The sequence below is a fragment of the Passer domesticus genome, chromosome 1 (genome assembly GCF_036417665.1).
Source record: "Passer domesticus isolate bPasDom1 chromosome 1, bPasDom1.hap1, whole genome shotgun sequence".
In the NCBI taxonomy this organism is placed as follows: domain Eukaryota; kingdom Metazoa; phylum Chordata; class Aves; order Passeriformes; family Passeridae; genus Passer; species Passer domesticus.
Window position 1 is genome coordinate 141,115,045 of NC_087474.1, and position 23,459 is coordinate 141,138,503.

At 45.4% G+C, this 23,459-nt stretch overlaps 1 protein-coding gene and 1 long non-coding RNA gene across 12 annotated transcripts in view; one reads left to right on the plus strand and one right to left on the minus strand.

Annotated features, from left to right (window-relative positions):
- Positions 1–3,352, minus strand: part of UBR5 (ubiquitin protein ligase E3 component n-recognin 5) — an 85,400-nt gene extending 82,048 nt beyond the window's left edge. For 9 of the 11 annotated variants that reach the window (XM_064393526.1, XM_064393542.1, XM_064393533.1 and 6 more), the window contains exon 1: positions 3,022–3,351. In XM_064393526.1, the coding sequence (XP_064249596.1) occupies positions 3,022–3,083 (62 nt within the window). In that variant the 5' untranslated portion in view covers positions 3,084–3,351. Of the gene's footprint in view, positions 1–3,021 lie in introns of all 11 variants that reach the window. The other 2 variants (XM_064393458.1, XM_064393478.1) reach the window with 1 other exon arrangement.
- A 398-nt stretch (positions 3,353–3,750) lies between these two features.
- Positions 3,751–10,653, plus strand: LOC135283114 (uncharacterized). The gene is made up of 2 exons (XR_010348998.1): positions 3,751–8,497; positions 10,216–10,653. It is a non-coding gene; the product is annotated as an uncharacterized LOC135283114 (long non-coding RNA).
- The last annotated feature ends 12,806 nt before the right edge of the window (positions 10,654–23,459 follow it).

Consider the following 23,459-nt stretch of genomic DNA (forward strand, 5'->3'; position numbering starts at 1 on the left):
CCTGGAAGAGGTGGATAATTGACAAAATATACCTAACACCCATTGCAGCAGAATGCACCTCTTTTTCAAATACTAAAGCCATTAATTATTGACATCCAAAATAGCCTATGGAGTTGTTTCTCAAACTGTAGGCCATACCGAATTTTTCTCCCATAAAACTTCTCATATTCAGTTTGCAGACAACAAATGGCTTGGGGAAAAATTCCACGTTACCTGTCTTCCTTAACAAACTTATTGAAAAACCTCAATTGCCTCAGTTCATCCTAAACAAAAGCTTAGCCTAGTATCCATTTCAAAAGATGAATCCTAATACAACTACAAAATTAAGTATGACCTTGTCCTCTGTGAACTCTTGTCAGGGTCACCAGCTCCCAGACATCCGAGTGAAGAAGTCAACACTGTTTCAGCTTACTTGAGAGAGGACTAATAATTACCATCAAGGTGCAATATTAACCTACATTTTCAAAAACACTAGCTAAGAAGTATTCTCAGATGATGAGCAGATGTGCTCAGGAGTGCTCCGATTATCTGTGGTTCTACAGCTACTCTCTCCTCTTTTCTTTGAAGTGCTTTGCCATTCTCACAGTTGCTGCATGAATAAGTGTGATAACAAATTACACAGAAAACCTAGTAAGAACTGTAGAACAAAATGACAGAAAATGCACCAAAGCAAACTGGAAAAAACTACTTCCTCACATTTTTGTGACTACTTAAGAGCAGAGCAACACTTCAGGAGAAGGATGGTTCCCAAAAACCACTGCCTTGACACATCCACACTGGTTAGTAAGCATAATGTATCAAATACTTGATTACAAACTTTAACAGTGTCCTGTATCCTGAACACACAGGGATTGCAGCAATAAATGCCTTGGGTTTTAAGTGATTACTCCTTAGAAGCAGAACACAAATCCATTACTGAAAGCATACAATACAGAAATATAATCCCAAAATCTGATTTTGAGAAACAACTATCATTCAGAATACAGACAGAAAAAAAACCCTGACTGACCACTGGCTGCAGCACAGACTCAAAAAAGCCTAGAAAGTGAGAGAGAAAAGAAACACCACAGAGACACGAGATGTTCCAAGATCCTAACTTCTATGAGTATGTGTATGAGAATTTATTAAACCATCTAGATCTTGATCAACACTGACAGAATAGTAATAAGCAGCAATGCTACTGATAAAACTGAACTGGCATTTCCAGCACATACGTGCGTGCCTCAACCCTATTCATGAATCATTCTGATTTCACTGCATTACAAGTTCTGACACACAGCTACTGCACTTTTAGTAAAATTACATTTATGAAGTCGAAATTTCTGACTTGCAGCTCAGATCAAGGAGTCACTTGATTTTTCAGAATAATCACTACCTAACAGCAGTGCTGCAGCTTTCTCCATATATTAATTACCACCCATTTTGAAGCTTCCTGTATCAAAAAGTAGGTGCAAAAGCTGCTGCTGTGGTAAGAAGAAAAAAAAATGTAAAAAAAAAAAAAAAAGAAAACATTATGAAGACTGAAAGGGACTTGTATTTTATATAAATATATCAACAGAAGAGATAACATTAAAGAAAAAACAGATCAGCTCTCTCACTTGGAGTAAAGAGTGATAATTACATGCTGAATGTTTTCTAAGGCCCTATCAACATAAAAAGAAAAAAAGAAAGAAAACCCACTGGGGTCCTTTCAAGTTCAAAGGCCTAGATCTTACTCCAAACCAAAACAGTGCAAGCAGTAAGTCCTAGCACAGCATCATCTCCCAGTCTGTCACTCTACACCAAATTTGAATGCACTACCTATGGAGAAAAGCAAATCCATTCCGTATGAATGGCTAGGCCTCCTAGGAAGCAGGATTCTGTAAAATGCATTATCAGGCTACGGGAAAAAAATACAGTCCACACGAACACACTTCAGGTTTTAGATCTGTTTTATCTTTTTTTTTTCCCCTGTGCAAACATATAGACTATGTAGTTAGGCAGAAATTCTGTCTTCAAAACCACCCATTTTCCTCATTGTACATGCTCAAACCTCACCGCTCTAAGAGGCATCTCAGCAAAGCCCGGTCTAGGAAAAGTGACCTGGACCCTGACCTACTGCTAGTATCAAAACAAGGAGAATATAACCAAGAGCTTATGCTTTTTTAAGACTTAAAAATATTCAAATATTCTTCAGAATCATTAAATAACATTTATCTTTAGTGTAAAAACACTTTAGATTTCTATCCAATGATGATTAACGACCATGATTTATTCACGCATAAATCTGCGAGAAAATAAAGATGAAGTTTTTAATAATTCCTGTATAAAAGAGCAGAAGCAAAATCTGCAAGCTATTACACATACCATTAGCAATTGCTAGTGAAGAAATATTTGACAGCCACACAGATCTGTCAAATAAACGTCAAGCAGTGAAGAAAATTTGGTTCGTGGATTCCTTTTCCCTCAAAGCACTCCAGTTTCTCCCCAGCCTGCAATTTCTCTCCCGCAATCCCACACGAAGTTAGCTGCGTGGTTTGCAGGCTGGCAGCTGTCATGCCCATCTCAGCCAAGCCGCACACCGCCAGCGATCGGGACACCGGGCCTCCTTTTGTACGGAGCACCGGCGCTGCGTGTGACAGCGCTGCCGCCTTTATCCCCGCTCCCGTCATTCTCTCGCACACCGCGATCCCCCATCCGCATTGTCTGCCTCGCTCCATCCCTCGTTAACACGGGCACGTTCTCCTTCCTCCGCCAGGGATCCCCGGGAACCCGCTTCCTCGGCCAGGGAACCCCGGCAGCCTCCTTCCTCGGGATTTCCCCGGCCGGCCGGAGCCCCCGCGGGCCCGCGGCGCGAGTGGCGGCCCCGCGGCCCCGCGCGGGGCGCAGCCGGCGGCGGCGGCTGCCGGGAGAGGCCGCGGGCAGCGGGACGCGCCGGGACCCGGCGGAGCCGCGGCCCGGCAGGGGGGGTCGGGCCGGCCCCGCTGCCCCGGGGCCCCTCCCCTCGCCCCCGGGGGGCCCCTCCCCTCCGCCCCCCCTCACCGGTCGTTGAGCTGGTCCTCGGTGCCCGGCAGCGGGTGCACCACGAAGTGGATCGAGGTCATGTTCCGCGCCGGTGCCCCCCCGGCGGCGGCGGGAGGCGGGCGGGCGGGGGCCGGGCACACAATGGGGGCGGCGGGGGAGGGGGCTCTCGGCCTCCGTCCCTCCCCCGGGGTGGTTCGGGGCCGCCCGGCGGAGTCTAGGGCTCTCGGCGGCCGCGGCGCTGCGGGCGCGGGGCGGGGCGGAACGGCCGCAACGGCGCCGCTCGGAGCTGGGCCCGCGCCGCGCTCACGCACGCGCCGCCATCTTGGCTTCCAGCGGGCCCTTCTCCCTCCCCCCTCCCCCGCCCTCCGTGCGCCGCGACGGGGAAGGGGCGGGGCCCGGCCGGCGCGCGCGGCGGCGCGCGTGCAAGCCTCGTGCTGACTGGCGCGCGCGGCTCCCTCCCCTGCCACTAAGCGCGCCGCCGATTGGCCCGGCGCGCCGCCCTGGCGGCGGGCCGCGGTGACGTCATTGCGCAAGAGGGACGTAAAGCACCACGTGCCTGCCCCCCCGCTCGCCGTGCCCCCCCCCGCGGCCGGCGCGGCTCCCCCGGGGCGGGAGCGGCGGCGCTGCCCCCGGGAACAGGGATTGCCCCCGGGAACAGGGATTCCCCCGTGCCCGCAGGTGCTTCCAGCCCCGCCGCCGGCTCTGTGCTTCCCAGCTGCGTTTCTGGTCAGTCCTCCCCGCAGCAGCCGGGGTTTTTCACCATTTTTCAGGGAGGTTCCCAGAATCGTTAGGGTTGGAAGGGGCCTCTGGAGGGGATGCAGTGCAGCCCCTGTGCCGAGGCAGGGCCATCCGGAGCGGTGCCCCAGGGCCGTGTCCGGCTGGGGAGCACCTCCCGGGCAGCCCCTTCAGCGCTCTGCCCCCCGCCTCTCGCTGAGGCGGAACCTGTGTTCCACTTGTGTTCCTGGCCTTAGTCCTCGTCCTGCGGCTGGGCACCAGCAAAAGGAGTCTGGCACCGTCCTCTCGACGCATTCCTTTGAGATATTTATATCTGGTGCGGTCCCTTTTCCGCCTTCTCCAGGCCGGGTCGGTGGTACATCAGAATGGAAAGAATAAAAAGGCACCACGCTGTGAAGCGCCCGGTGCCCCTGGCCTTGCATGCCTTCCTCTGGACAGGGTTCGGCTGAGCTGCTCCACACCTTGCCAATGGGGCTGTGTTTAACAAATTTACATGTCAATGTGCTGAAGGTTGAGTAGCAAAGTCAATAAAACAACCATTTGTTTCTATAGAAACTAAACACCTTAGCAAGGATTGTACCAAGCTTTGATTTTGGTGATTTTTTTTTTTGCTGGAATTTACTGCTTTTGCAGCCTGCTCTTGCTTGTTTTCAGGAAATCAGAAATTTGGAAAACTGACTCGGAATTTTTTAGCATGTGAGGAATGATGGTAATCACATGATAGCGGTGCCAAAAAAAATTCTAGAACCTAGTTCAGTGAGTTAGAAGTGATTTCTGAGTCTGTATAATCATAAACACTAAAAATCTCTGTTTGTTCCCCCACTTTCCGACCTTAAGGAACTTTGTAACTTCCCGTCTTCCACTCCCCTTTCTTCCTAGGCTCTTTTCCCAGTTCAGCTGAAAGGAGCTAATCCAAGAATAGGCTGATGCAGCTGCTTGCTGCCCAGAGATTTGGGGAGTTTGTGAAGGTTTGTTTCCCAACTATCATTAACACGAGGAAATGTCATAGAAGAAATACTCAATTGATGCATTCCAGATTTCTTAGATGAAGTTTCTCCATATGTTCTGTTCTCAAGTGGCAGTGATACTCAAATGCCTTCAAGAATACAAATAAGTAATTTGGTTTATCCTGGGAGGGAAGTACTAGCAGGTTTCTGGAAATCTACAAGGCATGGAATAGCACTCATTCTCTGTGGTAGTGACACAGTGCAGTAGCTGTGCTTTTAAAAACTTGTAGGTCCAAGTTTACCTTTTTACTTTTTTTTTCCTGTTAGGACAGAGCATAGAGTTTATTTATTGTTTAGTTCTGTGTTTGACTGTACCTAAGTTTGTTAGGTTTTTTCTGCCATTTTTTTTCCAAAATCAATCTTTATGCTTTCCCTGAAAATACTTGTGGTGTTTATCCCAGTGATTCTCGTGAGCTGTGTTGGCCTCAGTTATTTTATCAGAATCACTTGCATGTTTTGATAAGCACCTGAAAAGCCTTGTTTCTCAATTTGATTTTTTTATTCCCAGACAAAAAATATTTCCCTTTGGCAGTCATTTCTTTTTTCCATTGAGCAGTAGGACGATGGGTCACGGGGATTCCCACAGAGCCCTTCTGAATGCTGTCAAGAATTTTTGGTAGGTTTTGGGAAGTTCCAGATAATTACATTTGGTTTTCTGTTCAAGATTTAGCTCTCCAAAGCGTTTGCATTTCCAAATGCAGTGACTTGTTCATTGGAATTCTTCAAGGGGATGGGTATAGGGAGAGATTTCCATTGCTCTCTCCCTTCAGCCATTAGCACACAGCCTTTAGAAGTGAATGGGTTGTGGAATCCTGCTAGATACAGGAAAGGAGTTGGGAAAGCCCTGAGGGGGTGCACATCTGTTAGGCCTCGGCATTCTGCTGCTGGCCGTTTCCAAGCAATCCTTTTCTGAAGCTTTATTTATATTGTGTCTAAACCCCAGTTTTAGCCATTGCTTGTGCCTTTGCCAATGCAAACACTCAGCATGACCAAAATTAAAAAAAAAAATTAAAATGGATTCCACTGGAACTTGTATTCAGAGCCAGAATAAACCTGAGTAGTGCAAATGTCAGCTCTTGTTCACACGAAGCGTTTACACCGCTGTCTAAATGGCCTCTAAGCTCAGGTGAGAGGACACAGCAAGTGCTCAAGGATGATGTTCTTCTGACAGGAGTTGGGAATATGGAGGAAGTTCCAGCTCAGGGGTGTGAGGCGGCATCTTACCGGCTGACTCTTGCAGTACCGGGAAGTGGCAAGCACAGAATGCCTGCTTTGGCCACTTGTTTTTGGAAGATAATTACAGGGGTTGCAGCTTGATGGCCCTTTGATTATCTGAATTTGACTTCAAATGGAATTGCTTTCTGACTGCAGAACTACTCATTCTTACAACTTGTGTTTTTTAAGAACTTCAAAATAGACTATTTGTCCGAAGTTCCCTTGATTGCCCCAGTCTTGGATGTGAGCATCCAGTACTAAAATGTTATTTTAAATTCATGTTTGCCAAGTCATGAAAAAAATCCTTAAGAACCAAACCAGACTTTTTTTCTTTACCAAATCTGTCTTTAAGACAACACTGTATGTCTTGGCCTAAGAAATTTGGCTGCCTGCATTGCATAGCTCCTCCATGTGTACATAGTGCTATTTTCAGGTCTACAGGTAGCTTCCTTATGAAGGTGCAGCTATAAATACACCAACACCCAACCAGCAGAACAAGTTTCTTGCTCATATATTTTCTGTGCAAGAGTTTTGTCAACTTGGAAATACCATACAAAACTCCTGTGGGATCACTGCTGTCATGTCTGAAATTCAGTTTTGATGAGAGTCAGTGTCTCTTGAAGTTTTCACCACTTAGTTTGGCAAGGATCTCTGGAGGTCATCTTATCCAGCCTCCTGCTCCACAAATGTTCAGTTCCAGTGGATCAGGAACTTTCACATCAGAAAAAGCTTCTGAATAAAATGCACTGGGACAGATTTGTTCCCCACTGCTTGCATGGCGGGTTCCACAGCAGTCTGTTCGTTCTGAGGGGAGGGGAGCTGCTGAAGATGGAGGGTGGGGGTAAGAGGACTGCAGTGGACTTTGCTCTGTAAACAGTGGCAGCAGATGCCAGCAGGTGTACCACAGGCTGATGGCTGCACCTCATGGGACGTGCAGAAGTCAGGGAAGAGGCCCTGAGTAGAAGGAAAGGCTTCGGGCAGAGAAGCAGAGCTCCAGAGTGCACTTTCCGGGCTGTTAGCTCCAGATGTCAACAGAGATGACATCAGGCTGGCACTGTAAGATTGCATTTTGCTCTGGAAGAAATGAGGCCAGCATTCCTAGAAATGTCAGGCAAGAATGCTGTGCAGAAAACTGCAGTTTCTAGATTGTTCCCAAGGCTGAAAAGAAATTCCTGTAATGAGCAGCAAAGTATATGGCAAGGTTTCCATCACCTTGTGTCACAGACTGAATCAAGGTAGCTCTTTCATAGCAAAGCTGATGGAACTTTTCTTAGACTGGGATTTTCAATGTCTAATAATGCACACAACATTTCTCTCTGTCCTGGGATTCTTCAGCAACTAAAAGAAGTTGAGCTCTGCTTTGATCTTTATCTTTCCCCTAGCTGGAGGACTAGCTCTCCTGCTGCCTCTCCAATGCTTGGGTCAGTTAAACTAGCAGAGACCTCTGAGACCAGAAATTTGTGTCAAATTTTGTCTGAGACTCAGATATTCAGAAGTGAATATGGTGAGCTTTGACACACAGCCTGGACTGAAATACATTGTTTAAAATCAAGCAATTCTGGAGGTGCCTGATCTCCCTTCTCTTCCCTTGTCTGATCTACTCTGCATTTCCTTTCCTCAGCTCTGCAGTGAAGGACTCCAGTGACAGAAATTAGGATTCTGCAAGAAATTTAGCCTCCAAGAAAGCTGGAGAGGGACTTTCTACAACGGCACATAGTAATGGCTTTACACTGGAAGAGGGCAGATTTAGATGAGAGATAAGGTAGAAATTACTCAGTGTGAAGGTGGTGATGCACTGGAGCAGGCTGCCTGGAGCAGCTGTGGATGTCTCATCCCTGGAAGCATTCAAGGTTGGATGGGGCTTTGAGCAGCCTGGTCTAGTGGAAGGCATCTCTGTTCATGGCAGGGAGGTTGGAGCTGGATGTTCTTTAATGTCCCTTCCAACCCAAACAGGAAACCTATGATCTGTTTCTCCTTTCTTATGGTTTGCTTTCTTTGTTTAGGGGTGTTGGCACAACATGTCTGGGATCAAAGTGAGGTCTCTGCCCAGTGTTCGGTGAGTTTGTAGATCCACCAGTACCTGGTGGTCTGAGGTTTTGACTCTCACTTGGCATCGCTTCTCACCATATTTGCAACCCCTTACTTGTATCTTCCAGCTCCTGCAGAGACACTTCTGAGCATCTGTTCCTTCAGAATGGGCATCCAGGACATCTCTTCTTGTCCAGGCCCCACAAAGTTTACATGATCACTTCCTTGTGTGTAGACCAGACCTGTCCACTGATAAATGCAGCAGAGTGTGACAAGAGGAACTCACCAGGCATCCTGGAGGATGTGTGCAGGAGCTGAGGGAGGAGAGGCTGCGGGCAGCCCCGTGTGTGACTGTCCCTGTAAGGTGGCATGGGCACAGCTGGAGTGCACAGTGTACATGCTGGGTGTATCTCTGAGACTTTGTGTCACCTGGGCAGGTGTTCCTGTGCAGGCAGCTGTAAAACAGAGCTGTGTTCTTTTGTATCAGAGCAGCTTCCTTTAAGTTCCTGGTAAGGAAATACAGAATTTGTTTGAACTTTGGGAAGCCACTTTAAGGTGGGCATTTGTTTCTAGAGTTTTCTGTTCCTATGTTGTCTGTGTTCCCTAGGGAATTGCCTTCTTATCTGTCTGCAGGCTGTCAAGGGAGTCCAGGTAATTATCTAGGTCAAGAAAAGGGTTTTTTATTTTCCTATTAGTTTCATTTGATTGGGCTAGCTACTCTTGTCTTAACCATATTTACCTTCAAAGAATGCAGTTTTGCAAAAAAAAAAATCACCATTATAAAATGTGTGAGTGAAATGCATTCACAGCAATAGTTCTGTGTGGCCTTGATTCAGGTACTGCCTTCTGAAATTATTGCAGAATAAATTTGTTTCTGGCAGGGAGAGGAATGGAGACCTTCCAGGTGAAAAGCAAGTGAATTATTCCATGGACTCTAGTGGGGCCAGGATTTACCTTTCAGCATACATACTTTCAGCCTACTTTTTAGCTGCTGCTCCTCTGTCATTAAATAGCCATTTGTCGTGGATGGCTATTTATAATATAGGAAGAAATAGTAGATAGTTCTTGGGTTTTAATTCCCCTTGAAAAAAAATAAAATTTAAACATTTCCAGAGAAGTTCAGTGTAGCACAAAGCAGTGGGTGCCAAGTCCCCAGCCATCCCCCTATTGAGAGTGGTTTTGTTGGCCAGCTCTAGCTGTTCCTCATGGACTGAACATGCACAGCTTTCCCAGAGATAACGAGGCACTTTGGGAGCAGAGTTTCCCATTTGGTTTTACCCCAAGGGAGGCCACATTGTGTGCTCTCAGGCTGCTCCACAACATCAAACAGAAGAGGTGAGAGGAAGATGAGTTGTGAGCCCAAACTGCTGATTTGAACAGTAGCACAGGCACACAGAAAGCTGAAAATGCTTGTGAAATATCTCCAAAGCAGCCTCCGTTTACAGCTGGCACTTGAAGCAAACCAGAGGCTGTGTCATTTGAGAAGTGGCTTATAAACAGCGGCTGTTCAGGAGAAATTTGGCCTGGCAAAAATGAGTGTACACAGAGGCTACAAATCCACCATCCCTTCTGAAATATTTCTTCCATATTTCAGCAGTTGGAGGTTCCCATCAGGAGGTGCAGGCAAAGTGTCAAGCACAGCCCATTCCCTTTAAACGATGGGTTTTGCTTCCAGGGATGAGTGCACCTTCTGCTAAAAATCCTATGAGCTGTTTTCTTCTTTGTTTTCTCCCTTTCAATCACATAGAACATTCACATAGAACAGGATGGTTGTTTTTTACTGTTCTTCCTTGTCCCTATAGCATCATCCCTAGATGAGAATGCAGTTGCAGTGGGTCTTGCAGCCAGTCACAGAAGTGATTAAATGTCAAAAAAAGTAGATGTTAAATTCATGTGAAGAGAGGCAGCTCTAACATTTGTTAGTCCCACAAAACAGGATTTTTATGGTGATGGTCCTTCAGTACTGAAAGGCAGAAAAAAAATTGCAATGGTCAATAGGAAATGCAGCACACGAAGACTGTGCTGGGAACTGCTTTGGCTGTTAACATTTTGCTTTATTGAAACCAATGGAGGAAAGAAAATATGAATAAATAGTGTGGAAGGTTTTTCTTCCATTGCAGTTAAGAGGAAAGGGACTGTCCTGCATTGCCAAACAAATCGTATTCTATTTGCCATCTGTATGGCAGCTGTCTTCTGTTAAGTGGGCAGTTTTCCTTATCTCTTCCAGAACCACTCCTCCCTCCGGGGAGACATCTGCTGATAACAGGCTATTGAATGTCACTGCAGGACTGATAAGAACTACAGCATCCCATTGGGAGATGCTCCACCCACAGGGAGGAGCCAAGCATTCCTACATGGATATAATCTGGAGATTCTGGAACACCAGCACAGCTTCTCCACTGGATTTCCCAGAGGAACAGCTGCCTCTTCCACTGGATCTCCAGAGGAAGACTACACCCTTTCTACAGGATCCCTGCTCCAGCAGAACCACACCTGACACTCCAGGAGGACTGCAGCCACAATTCCAATTGGACTGCTACCAACACGGTGACCAACAGGGTGTCTGTCAGGTTGTGTTCTGACTCTGCCAGTGTTGTTTTGGTTTACTGCATTGTTTTCTCCTTTTATTTTCTTCCCTAATAAAGAACTGTTATTCCTGCTCCCATGTTTTCCTGAGAGCCCCTTAATTTCAAATTTATAACAATTTGGAGGGAGGGGGTTTATATTTTTCCATTTCAGGGGACACTCCTGCCTATCTTAGCAGACACCTGTCTTTCCAAACCAAGACAGGGACACAGTTAACTGATGGCTGAACGTGTTATTGTGAATAACAGCAATTGCAACACTGTTGCTTATACCTGTTGGCCATATTTCCATAGACAGGCAGGTAGTTGACATGAAACTGCAGGCTGATTTGCACATTCAGAATTACTTGCTACTAACTGAACATACAGGTAGTTTCACTTGCCTTTTGCTGTGAACTGAAACTTTAATTACTGGCCGTTAAATGTTTAATACTGTATATATACTTTGTCTGTTTTTTAACAAAATTGTCAACCAAAAGGTTTAGGTATTGCAAAATGGGAAAGGAGAAGAAATATGGCCCTAAGTCATCTTTGAAATATTTTCATGAATATTGTAATGCCACTAGAATCTGAAGGAGGGCAGAAAAACTGAACTAAATGAGCCAGGTATAAACTTGTTAGCATTTGGCAGATCTGTTCACTCATGAGTACGTTCTTACACTTGGCCTTTCCCCCCGTACATTTTGTACAACCTACCTAGACCCAGCTAAATTTGCCTGAAGTTTTCCCTGTCACCATGCCTTCCAGCTGGCAGGGGAACCCCTTGGCTGCTCCTCTGGGCAGAATGCCTGCTGGGCACACAGCTGATGTCCATTGGGAAATGTCTTCTTGTGTCACCTAGCTTTCGGGACAACAGAGGCAAGAGCACAAATCCATTGGTTTGGGATCTCCCATTTGGAAATGCTGTTTATTTTTAATGCACAAGTTACAGGCTTTTGCCTGAGGAATGTACAGAAGTTAACAGTATGTAAGGCACTAGGGCAGGAGTTCAAATAGGCTTCAGTCATAATGACAGGCAACTTACCCATTTGGCTTTCTGTTTCCTAGGATTTATTCTGCTGTTCTGATAAGCTATGATTTAAAACACACTGAAGTGCCAGTGCAGGTTAACGCCCCTTTTCCTACATTGAAACACATCACTTAAGAGTAGAAGGCACTGTGCTTTGTATCTGTCTCCCAGCACGAGGGAGAGCATAACTGAGAGGTATGGGGCTCTGCCCACAAAGACCACCTCACAGGCTGTCAGCTGAATTTGGAGTGGGAATCAGATCCAGAAAACAGATACCTGAATTTAGGTGTCTAATCTCCCACACCAGGCAGTGGAGACTTAGTTATGGCAGTCGATGGAGCTGGGAGTGTGATTCATCTGAGGAAATGTAGGTATCCATCCTCCCTTAAGCCGAATCCCTCCTGGCAGTGGGAGGTGGGACAGGAGCTCATCGTGTGTTGACCCCTCTGAGTACACAGCTACAGCCTGGAAGCCCATCCCTGAAGGATGTGCTGATGACAGGGATTCAGTCTCCAGCTGCTGCATTGTTTCTGCAGTTTAATGAGAGGGGTGGGCTGGACCCCCCCGGCAAAGGATGGAGCTGCGGAGCCCTCCGGAGAGCCTGAGAGTCTGAGCGTGTGTAGGCAAGCTTCATCCCCTCTGTGAGCACATTAGACCTTATTTAGGAAGTCAAAATGGCACTCAAGGCTGTGCAATAAAGAAACAACATCTCTCTGTTAAAATTATTTTCACAACCTCTATTGTTGAGTTCAGACAAATAGACTTAACCAAGCCTTCTTAGCATATAAAACATTAGTATCTGCCACTTATGTCTGAACCTATGTTTTAGATTTTATTTTCCAGACAAAAGAGTAATTTAAAATTATGCAAATGAGCTGCCAAAGCAAGGCATTATGCAGATTTGTGAGGCAGGCAGCAGAATGTTAACCCTTGGTGCTGCAGCTTGCTGTGGAGGGAGTGCTGCTGCAGCAGCTCTGCCTGAATTCCTTCCAGCCCTTGTGCTCTTTAATTACAACACTCCTGTGGCAGGGCCTGAGGTGTGGGGCTCACCCCCTGCACACCCCCACTGCCACGTGGATTTAGGTGGATGGAAGAGCTGTGTTTGCTGCATTGTTCACCTCACAGCACTGCACAAGCTGTACACAAATCTGGTCTGGGCATCTCAGCAAAGACAAGTGTTGTAACTGTCATCCGTGGTTTCATACGGGTTGTTTCCAGAATATTTGAAGTGACTGTCATGGGAGAAATATTAAATTGCTTTTCAAATGCCAGCACTGCAGTAACACTTTAAAAACAATTGACACTGTCAGCTATAAGTCCTCCTGCTTGCTGGCCTGGCTTGTATACACAAGATGCACTAGCAGCCTTGACTTTCTGTAGAGGAAAGCTATTAAACGAACTCCATGTTGTGCTAATTTGTGGGTTCAATAGCTCATTATCCTACCCAGCTATAAAGGTGGTGGGAATAACTCTCAGTCAGAAACAGATGGGTTTTGATAGAAATCCAAGGTCTGATCTGCTCTGCAAGTTTGCCCTGGTCTCTGCCAGGGCAAGCTGTTGATGATGCCAACAGCTGACACAGCCACATTGGTGCAAGCACTAGTGCTGAGCAACAAATCCAATGTTTTACAGCAGTAAAGTTTGGCAAATGGCAAGAGCAGGCAAATCTCCAACATGCATGAGGATGTAAGTGCAGCTGATCCCTAGTGGAGGTGCCTGATGATGGGTTAAAGTAGTGGCAGCCAAGCCCAGGGAAAGAGGGAGGGACTTCACATCGGGCAGTTTTGGAAGGCCTGGGTTTGTGCCTCAGTCTTGCTCATGTGGGATGCCAGGCCCTGTGAATATTGGATTTGTTCAGCATCAGGCAGGGGTGGGTCCTGGTGAGGGCAGGAAGAGTCTGGCTTCAGTATGGGAGGACTTGAATCCACATTTCCTCCTGCACTCCAGTTCATAAAATCATACAATAGAATCATACAATCACAGTTATTCATGGCTCTCTATGAGAGAGCTTACAGAGCAGTGCAGGTTTCAAGGAAAACACCAAGAATATGTATTTCTGTAGTGAATTACTTCAGGAACAAACAATGTCTCAGTGCTGCTCCAGGACACAGAAGTAACTGGGTTTCTCTCTTGCACCCTCTTACACCCAAACCATTTAAAGTTTTTTCCACTCACCAAATTGCTTCCTCACTTTCTTTCTAGTTAAAGGTGTCATTTCCAGCTGTCTGTCAGAAGCTGCCTGTCTCAACCAGCAATACTGAATAAACACTTCAATATGTTCAAACCTGGATGCTATTGGTGAATTTACAGGTTTAAAACCTATGGCCATTTTCAAACTGGATACACATGCATGCACACAAAGGTTATCTCAGTTTAGATGTTTTGGTTTTTTCTTGTTCTTAAGAGCATTTTTGGCTCAAAAATGTGATATCTCTCACATATTTGGAAAGAGTTATCCAAAGCACATGACCATCTGTTGGCTTTCATATGCCAGAGGAGCTATGTAGGAGATGCAGAGATCAGAGAATATATTGCTGCTGTGTATATTTGTTTTTAAATTTGGATTTTCTTTTCTGAATTTGGAGTTTTTCTATTGCTCAGCAATTTAAGCAATGGGCTGATCTGGTTAGTAAAAAAAAAAAAAAAAAAAAACATGAAACCCACTTACATTGCTTCAGGTTTTGTTAGTTTTGGAGGAAAAGAATATAAGGATAGAAAGCTGACAAATATAAATCAGACACTGCTGCTGCACTGCCAATGCCTGGCCAGCTTAAAAGAACTAAACTAGTTTAAATAGGCAGAAACACTGTTTTATGATGGCAAACAACACAACTGAGCACCAAGACCATGGAAGGAAGTTGCTACGAAACCTCTATGGTCCTCTGGAAAAGTTTTGCAGCACCTATAAGAGAGTTGTCACCACCTGCCAGCCTGGGCATTTCCTAAAAACAGGGGTGTAAAATTGTAGTATACCTTGATTTCTACAAGTGCAGCACCAGGAAATGCCTTACAGCTCATTTTAAGTCAGTGCAGCTTCAGGGGACTGTAAGCTGTTCCCAGAACCACCTCTGAAGACTCAGCACTGAGGTCTTGTCCACAGTAACACTGAAGCCCTGACTTCTGTGTCCAGACAAGGTCTGCCCAGACTGCACTCATCTGAATTAGGTTCTTAGCAAAGATCTTTGCTTCTGTGAGCTCTAACCTTGCCCCTGCTGAGATTTCAATAAGGTAAACTGTAAGCTAGACTAGCCCTCTGCAGGCACAGCCATGGAGTCACTTTACTTTTGCACTGACCTGCATGGTGGCTTTGCCAGCAGAGGTTTCCTGCAGGCATGCTGCCAGCTCAGGTGGGTTCTCTGCGTGGGGATGCTTCAGAAAATTGAGGTGCATCAATCAACAATGTTACAACTGCAGGTCCACAGTGTCAGCGTGCACATGTTAAAACCCCAATTTCGGTACCAAGTAGTTGTAATTGTGATGAAATCTTAAGGATGATATCTTAATCCTTTTACCACTTGATTTCTTTTGTATGGCTACTTCATAGTTTAACCATTTAAGTCCATTTCTCTGAGGAAACTGGTAGGTAAAAGATTGAGGAATCAACAGGGACCAGGTTTTTCTGTCATCATGAAGTCACCTGTCAGTGCAGCTCATGACTGGAATTAAGATAGGCAATGTCTATCAGGGGTTGCTAAGGATTGCTTGTCTACACACTTCCTTGGTAGCATGTTGCAAAAATGGGTGATGTGAGGTAAAGTGATGGAGGAATGGCTGCTGTGAGCACAATGACCAGAGCTGTGAAATTCCTAGTCTGTGAAATTCCCTTTGTGTGGGAACCCCCCTGAAGGTGCAAACTCCTACTTGCCACCACTCATCCTTGTTATATCCTTCATGTAACATCCTCCATGATGTTATATCCATCATTCTGCACTCTTCCTTGCCCACCTGGTGAAACGACCCATCATGCTGCAAGCCATTAGCCCTCAAAAAGTGGACAAGGGGATTTCCTGCTCCTTCAAAGATAAGCAATAAATTAGGAGAAATAAGAAATACATGTTAAACATGAGGACACTCCATTAAAGAAAGATTCCTTTTATAACAACAGTGTTCATTCCACAACAAAGAAGGCACTCCAGAGAAGATGTGATGCTGATATGCAATACTGATACATGAAGTATGGGCTCTTACAGGATTTTCTATTCTGGTCTATCTAGTCCATTGACACATAAAAAGATCCAGATCTTCAGTTTAACTTAAAAAACAAACCTCTTAGGAAATCCTTTTTTACACAGCATATAATTAATGTATGGAATCAACACAGGATATTCCTGACAGGTTTAGACTAGCTCTGCACTTGATGGTCTAGCGGCCTTTTGAGCTGTGTCCCTGTGAGATGCTGTGGGAGGTGGGGCTCAAAACAGTGTGTAAGGCCAGGAACTCAGCTGTTAATTTAAAAAAAAAAAAAAAAAAAAAAAAAAAAAACAACAAAAAAACCAAAAAAACCCCACCAAACAAACAAACAAACAAACAAAAAAAACCAAACACCACAAAAAACCTTTCGTTTCTGGAATAACAGAAGTGCAAGAGCTATAGTAACATCTGGAGCTTTCTTTGTTCAAAGAAGGTTTTTTTCTGCATTTCAGAAAGGATTATATGCATGCACAGAAAGCAGTTCCAGTGGTGTTACCGGAGCAAGGTCACATCCAAAGACTCAGATTCCACACTTGGTGACTCAGAAAATAGCACCCACATCACATGCTTTTACAGCAGTGACATCCACACCTGAGCGAGGTCCCTGCACCTTCCTTAGGGCAGGTAAGGATAAATAAGGACCAAACAGACTCAGCTGGATAGCTGCTGATGGGAATAGCCATGTCCTAGCAGCACCCCTCTCCTTTGTCAGCTGCAGAGAAAATTTAGAGGGAAGTGGATGTGTTTGCTAGAGGTTTGAAGAGGTTTGAAGAGAGTGAAACCCTCTAGGTGCCTGCTGACTGCAGCTGGGGAGCGTTCTGCTTTCCCTGCTCTAAAGGCAGAGCCACCCCAGCTGGGGTGCTGGGGGATGCAGGTGGTGCTGGGTGACTGAAGCAGGCCCCCCTTGTCCATCCTGCCCCTTTGGTAGGCACAGCTGCCCCGAAGCAAGGATGTGCCCCTCCTGTGAATCCTCTCCTCAGCCATAAAGTTAATGTGTCACTGCATCTCTTGGTCTCTGTGCTCACCACAGTCATGGGCCTAAGACTGGTGCAGAGCAGGCAGGATCTGGGCAGGTCTTGCTCAGATGCAGGACAGCTGAGCAGTGAGGAGAAACAGGAAAGGCAAGTTCAGAGGCTGGTGTGACACAGAGGAAGGTGACATGCACGAGCAGGCGCAGCCCCGTGCAGCCCAGTGCTGTCCACTGGAGCCCTCCCATCAGGATGTACCATGGCAGCACCGTGTCTCCAGCTGGAAATGAGAAGGGGTCTTCCCCAAAGTATCCAGCACAGGCAGGACTGTTAGAGACAGGATTCTGGAGCAAACCTAAGCCTTGCTCTTCACCACCACATCCTTGTGCACAGGTAATTGCCTCTTCCAAAGCAGCAGCCCTCACAGACTGGGAGGTGCAAAACATCTGGGCCATCTCAGAGATCAATGCTTCTGAAATCCGGTGTGATTGTTACGTTCATCAAAGCACAGGCTTAACTTCAAACTCCTCAGACATACAAGTAGTTACTGCTGACCCTGTCTCACACCCTAACAGTGCTGCCAAAGGAGGAGGGAAAGAATTGAAATTTTACACCATGGCATATGGAGTGATTCAGAATTCTTCTAAAATGGAGATGGTGAGAATGTTTTTGTCAGGTCTTTGATCCCTTTCAAAAATAGAAGCCCCTGGATGTGGTTAGAGAGGGCTCATGCTGTGAGCTGGAGTTTTTGTAATCACTGCTGACTGGAACTCCCTGTCAATCTGATTTGTGCATTTTTCCAGTCTGTTTTATAATACAATCAAATTGCTGTTCCCACATTGTAAGAGACACTTCACAAGTTTCTTGGGAGGGGACACCAAGCTCCAAGGCTAATGCATTTTTCCTCTCAAAAAAGAATTTTTGCATTTTTTCTTCTTAAACTATTTAATTTTATAATTACTCACAGAGGCTGAAAATTGATTCAGCAAGTCTTGGGTAATCTCCAGGTGTACTCCAGACTGGAAATCAGCAATTGAAAAGAGAAAAATATAGAAGAAAAGAAAAATTAGTTTCAAAATTGAGGAACTTCTTATTTCATGGTACTTAAATAGTTAAACAACTCTTGGAGAGTGGCAGGTCAGGATGTATTTCCAGGTAGATGTTCACATCCCTGTAAGTGGCCCTAAACTGCTGCAGAAACAAGATAACAGAAGCCCTTTGATTTTAGCCACCAGCCTTATTTACCTCTGAGATACAGTAGATAAAACTTCTGAGACCCTAGGATAGATTTACAGAAGAAAGTAAGGCTGGCACACCTCCTGTTTCACCATGCTTAGTGCCATGAGGTAGGAGCTGTAAGCTCACAGCTCATTCTTCTGGGCCCCTGCTGTTGCACCTTGCCAAGGAGATCCTCAGTGCAAGCAAGAACTGCTCATCCTCCTTTAAACAGGGAAGAATGAAAAGGAAAGCAAAATAGGATTGGGGTTTTCTTGTCATCACAAGAGCCCATGCCTTGTTCCATCTGTGTGGAAAAAAGCTGTCACAGAAATGGTGGTCCCTGGCTGCCAAAGGAAGACACTGCTAGTAGCCTGGAGTGTATAGCTGATGTTAATGAGTGGTATAAATTTAATTGGTAACTCATTTCTTATTAAAACTGACAATTTTTTTTCCTCCTAGCATAACAGACAAGAATGGAAATGTTTCACATAATCACTGATTTCACTGAAACTGACAGCATTATCAAATACTTTTAATACATTTTGATTTTATATGAATTCCATAAAACATCCAAACACCAGGATGTAAACAAAAGACTTCAAGAAGCTTCTTTTGATATTTCTATTTTGTTGCAAATTTGGAATGAAAGGAGGTATGAAATAACCTTTCCCAAGAAAATGTGACACCACACACAGCTCTAACCATTCTTTCCTGTCTCAAGGATCTCTGCTGATGGACAAGTCTTCTCCTGCACTCAGTGATGCTGCAAAACATCCAGCACACCTGCCACAAAGGGAATTCTCATTCACATCCTACTGGATGCTCAGGGTGACCTTCCAGGGCAGCAGCACCAATTACCAATACCATCTTTTGGGAGAATACTTTCTGAAGCACACTGATGGAAGGGTAGAGGTCTTCTGTTACTGTTCAAATAACCTGGATACATCTCTGGCAAGTGGATAGGCATTACCTTCATCTTTTAGAAGAGAAAAAAAAGGCACATGCAAACTGTTTTATTTTGAAGAGAACATGGATGTGGAAGAAATGAGAGAGTTCTTGTTAAGGAGAGCTCTCTCATATTGCACCAGTGCCTTAGGTTGCAACAGATGTAACTGAAAGTATGTATTCTATTACCAGGTAGGGCAGTGCTCTTTGTCTTTCCCACCATCCTCCCTCCAGGGGAACATCTTCTGTTAATGGGCCATTGAGTCTCACTGCATGACTGATAAAATGACATCATCCCATTGTGAGATGCTCTGCCCAGTGGGAAGAGCCGAGCATTCCTACCTGGATGTAATCTGAGAATTAGAACACCACAGTCAGCCTTTTTCACTGGATTCCCAGAGGAAGCCTGGACCTTTCCTTCCCAGAGGAAGAAGGACCACCACTGGACCTTCAGAGGAGAACTGTACCCTGATTCTGCAGGATCAGTGCTTCAACAGAACCACATTTGTCACTCAGGAGGACTGCAACCACCATTTAATCAGGCTGCTACCAACAGGGTATCAGGTTATATTCTGACTCTGTCAGTAGGGGTTTTTTTGGTTGGTTGGTTGTGTTTTTTGTACTACTGCATTTTTATTTTCATTTTCCTAGTAAAGAACTGTTATTTCTATTCCCTCATCTTTGCCTGAGAGCACCTTAATTTCAAAATTATAATAATTTGGAGGGAGGGCATTTACATTTTCCATTTCAAGGGAGACTCCTGTCTTCCTTAGCAGACACCTGTCTTTTCAAACTGAGACAACTAGCACATTGATTTCTACTCCTGCAGCAAAACTGTGTTTCATTTGTAGAGGACTCACTCTCCTGGACAGTAGCAGATATCAGACTATTGACTAACAACATAGAATGCAGACTTTGTAGCAAATAACTTTTTGTATGCACTTAGATGGACAAGATACCTACAATGGAAGAACAAGAGCCAGTAGATATACTGCACACTGAACTACACAGGCACTAGTGGCTCTTGGCACTTGTTCACAGATGGGGATGTTGTACATGGCTGGCTAATACCACATACCTTGTTCGTATGTCTGAGGACTGGAAAGCACAAATAATGACCATTTTCAGCTACTCCACAATTTACATCTCTTCTGGGTGCTCAGTTATAGCTGAGCTATTTGTACTAAATGGGAACAGTAGGAATACAGTAATGTTGGCTGAAAACAAAAGCTGGAGCAAGGGGATTTTCAAAGCAGCTTTAGGGCCTGAAAACTGCTGCAGTCCTCATTGTTTTGTTACAGAAAGGTGGTAAGGAGTCCTAGAAATTTCTCTGGTTGTGACAGAGAGAAAAAAATTTCAATTTATCAGCAGGCTGCTACCTTTAAGCATTGCAGCAGCTTTCAGATACTTCCTTTGGGAAGAGGGACTGGCTTGATGGAGGGAATGAGGAGCTCTCCCATAGTATCACTCCTCCAAATGTGCAGGATGGCAAGCAACTGCTGCAAGGCCAGGCAGTCTGCAGTGCCCCACCAGTGCAGGAGCACTGGCAGGGGTGGCCCAGCAAGGGCAGGCCCTCATGTGAATTAGCACCACTGACATTCCACTGATGGGCTTCTGCTCGCCATGGCATGGTGCTGCAGGATGTTTTAGTCAAGATCCCGTGTGCACATGGGACACAGCATCTTTAGCAATGATGCTGGGTAGCATGATGCACTGAAGTATGCTGGGGAAAGACCTGTCACTGCTTTAATTACATTCAAACATGCTCACCTAGAGTGAATAATCCCATGAGCAGGCCAGGAATTGATTAACCAGGTTGCTGTGAAAGGGAAGGGTACCCCCTTCTTTTTCTTCCACCTGGCCTGTTTAGAGCAGACCTTGTTAGGAAGAAGGACATTTATGCACTTAGGTGTAACAAAATATGGTCCTGCCTCTCAGATCCCCACCACTGTGTGCCAGTGGGACAGCAGGAGTGGGAGAGAGCCCAGGATAATGCAGGAACATTATTTAGTAGGAAGACATGTTAGGACAGGATTAGGAAAACAAGGAAGAGACAACTCTTTTAAAAAAAGTCGACCAAGCATCAATGTGTCTCAGCAGCAGCTTGAGGAGTCAGTGCAAAATATTTGATGATTCACTTAAATTTGAATTGAAGGAATTCAACTGTTCCATTGGAGTGTCAAGTGGAGAAAGAATTCCATGAGGAAAGATATAAAAAGCAATTATTGATGTAACAAGTATTTTTTTCCCATGAGGGTGAAAGAGTGTTAAATACATTTGTAAAACCAAGAGAATATCAAAGGATGTCTCGTTTACATAAACAGTGCATTGGCAATCCAGAAATACCATCCCCAGGAGTTAATTCCACAGGTTCACACTGGAAGTCAATGCCACTCCAAGGAGCAGGAGGCTGAGCTGGAGCCTGACACGCTGGGTCTGCTCCAAGCCTTTCAGCAATACTTGGCTGGAGGCAGGGGCACAGTTACATGGCTAATTACTTCCATTCCATATGGAAAGGAGAAGAGGAGAAAATTATCATTATTATCCATTTGAGCACCTGAGTGCAGTGTGTGCCCACAGTCCTCTGTTTGCAATTGCACTCTCAGTTAAACAACACCTGGATTTCTTCTGAGGGTTGGTCCAGACTCAACTTCAAGTGATATCCTTATACCCCACTTAAGAAAGTGATTGGGGCGTTTAGATATTCTGCCTGATACCTGTAAATCGGTGCTTCAGACACTGTCAAAACCTAGTAGGTCTGAAAATATGTTGACCAGACTCTGAATTGATCTGTACTTGCTGAACTTGATGTGCTCTTGCTTAAAAGAGACCAAGAGAAACCTTGAAGGAATGGTTAATTCAGGAATTTTTTTTGAAAGGACAAAGAAGATAACAGTGCTTCCAGCCCTGGGAGTTAGATTTTGGAGGTTTATGGTTGGGTATTTTATTTGGTCAGGTTTTGGTGGGTGGTTTTTTGGGACTTTTTTTTAGGGGATTTTTTTTTTTTAGTTTCAGGTCATATGGAGTATCTTTAAATCCATCTCTGTTTACTCCCCAGGCAATTCACTGGACTCTGTGAACTCAGTGGACTCAGAGTGGAGAGGTCCCTGGCTCTGTGCAGTGAACAAGGGGAGACAGTTACACCTGACAGTAAGCAATGAAGGACATCTGCCAGCTTCCATTGCTCCATTCTGCTTTTACATTTGAGGAGCTTCTCAGCTTCATTGGTATGAGGAAGACCTTGACAGCCAGGAACGCTTAAGGAGCCAAAGAATTTATACTGTGTTTGACTTGTCTGTGTTGAGATGTCTTTGAGGTCACTGTGGGAGTGGGTTCAAGACAACCTGTGAGACTGACAAGGGCTGCATCAGACATGGGTGCTGTAGCACATGCACTGCTTCATCCTCCTCCTCATGCCTGGTCAGAGCTGACTGTGCAGACTCCCCGGGACTGCAGCAGATATGAAACAGGAGGATCTCCTATTCCATTGATTAGTTAGATAATTTCAAAGCAGCACTGGCAAGTTAGGCTCATTAGTGGACCCACTTCCTTAACATGCCCAAATAAGGGGCTTGGTCTTCATAGAAGTCAAAATTCACCTGCTTCACTGGGCAGGGACCTGCTTAAGCTGAAACCACAGTGGTGTTACCCTGGTGATTCTCCAAGTCTCAGTAAAATGCAGCACCCACATACCAGCATGCCACCAGCAACTCCACACTGCATTTACAGCACCAGCTGACTCGCAGTGAAAGAGAAACACTAAGAAATCCTCTCTACCAGAAGGAGTACTGGAACTACACCACCAGCAGCTGCAGTAACACACTGTGTGCCAGAAGTCAATCCTTCCCCTAGGGAAATGGAGATGAGTTGGTTCTTGAAATGACAGACAGCACACCCTCTAGGTGGAGTTGATCTGTACTCAATTCTTATTCATCCATCTACCTTCTAGGAAGTGTTTGGTGCTCCTTTCAAGTGGGGCCAGCTAGGCAGACCCACAGAAATGTGAGTGCCACTTCCCTGTGCCTGAGAATCACCAGCTCCACAGTGGTGACGTTGTCCAAGTCACATGCACGAGGTTGCTTATTCCTCCAGTGTGGGCCCATAATTACCCATCCGTGCCAGAAGGGCAGGCAAGCTCTCCCGCAGCTCACAGGAAATAATTACAGAGCAGCTCACCTTCCTGCAGTACAACACTCTTCCTGATACATCCCAGAGGCAGCAGCAGCACATTACTCACAGTGGGTGACGTTTCCCAGCCTGATTCTCATGCCCTGGCTCAGCCATCCATCCCACTCCCATCTGAGGACAGCCCAGGACAGCATGGGAGTTGATGCAGGGGAGTTGGGGAGGAAGTGGAGGACACGGCTGTGGCTGTGGGAAGCAGCCTATCAAGAAATGCTTGTTTAACACATGGCAGATCAGCCTGCCTCAGGAGTGAGCTGTTTCTGTAAATCAAATAACTTCTCATGAGTCAGGAGCCCAACCCTTTATTACAGAGTCACATATTTTCAGAAATCGCTGTAATTCAGGGATTTTTATTGTTAACAGGTTTTGG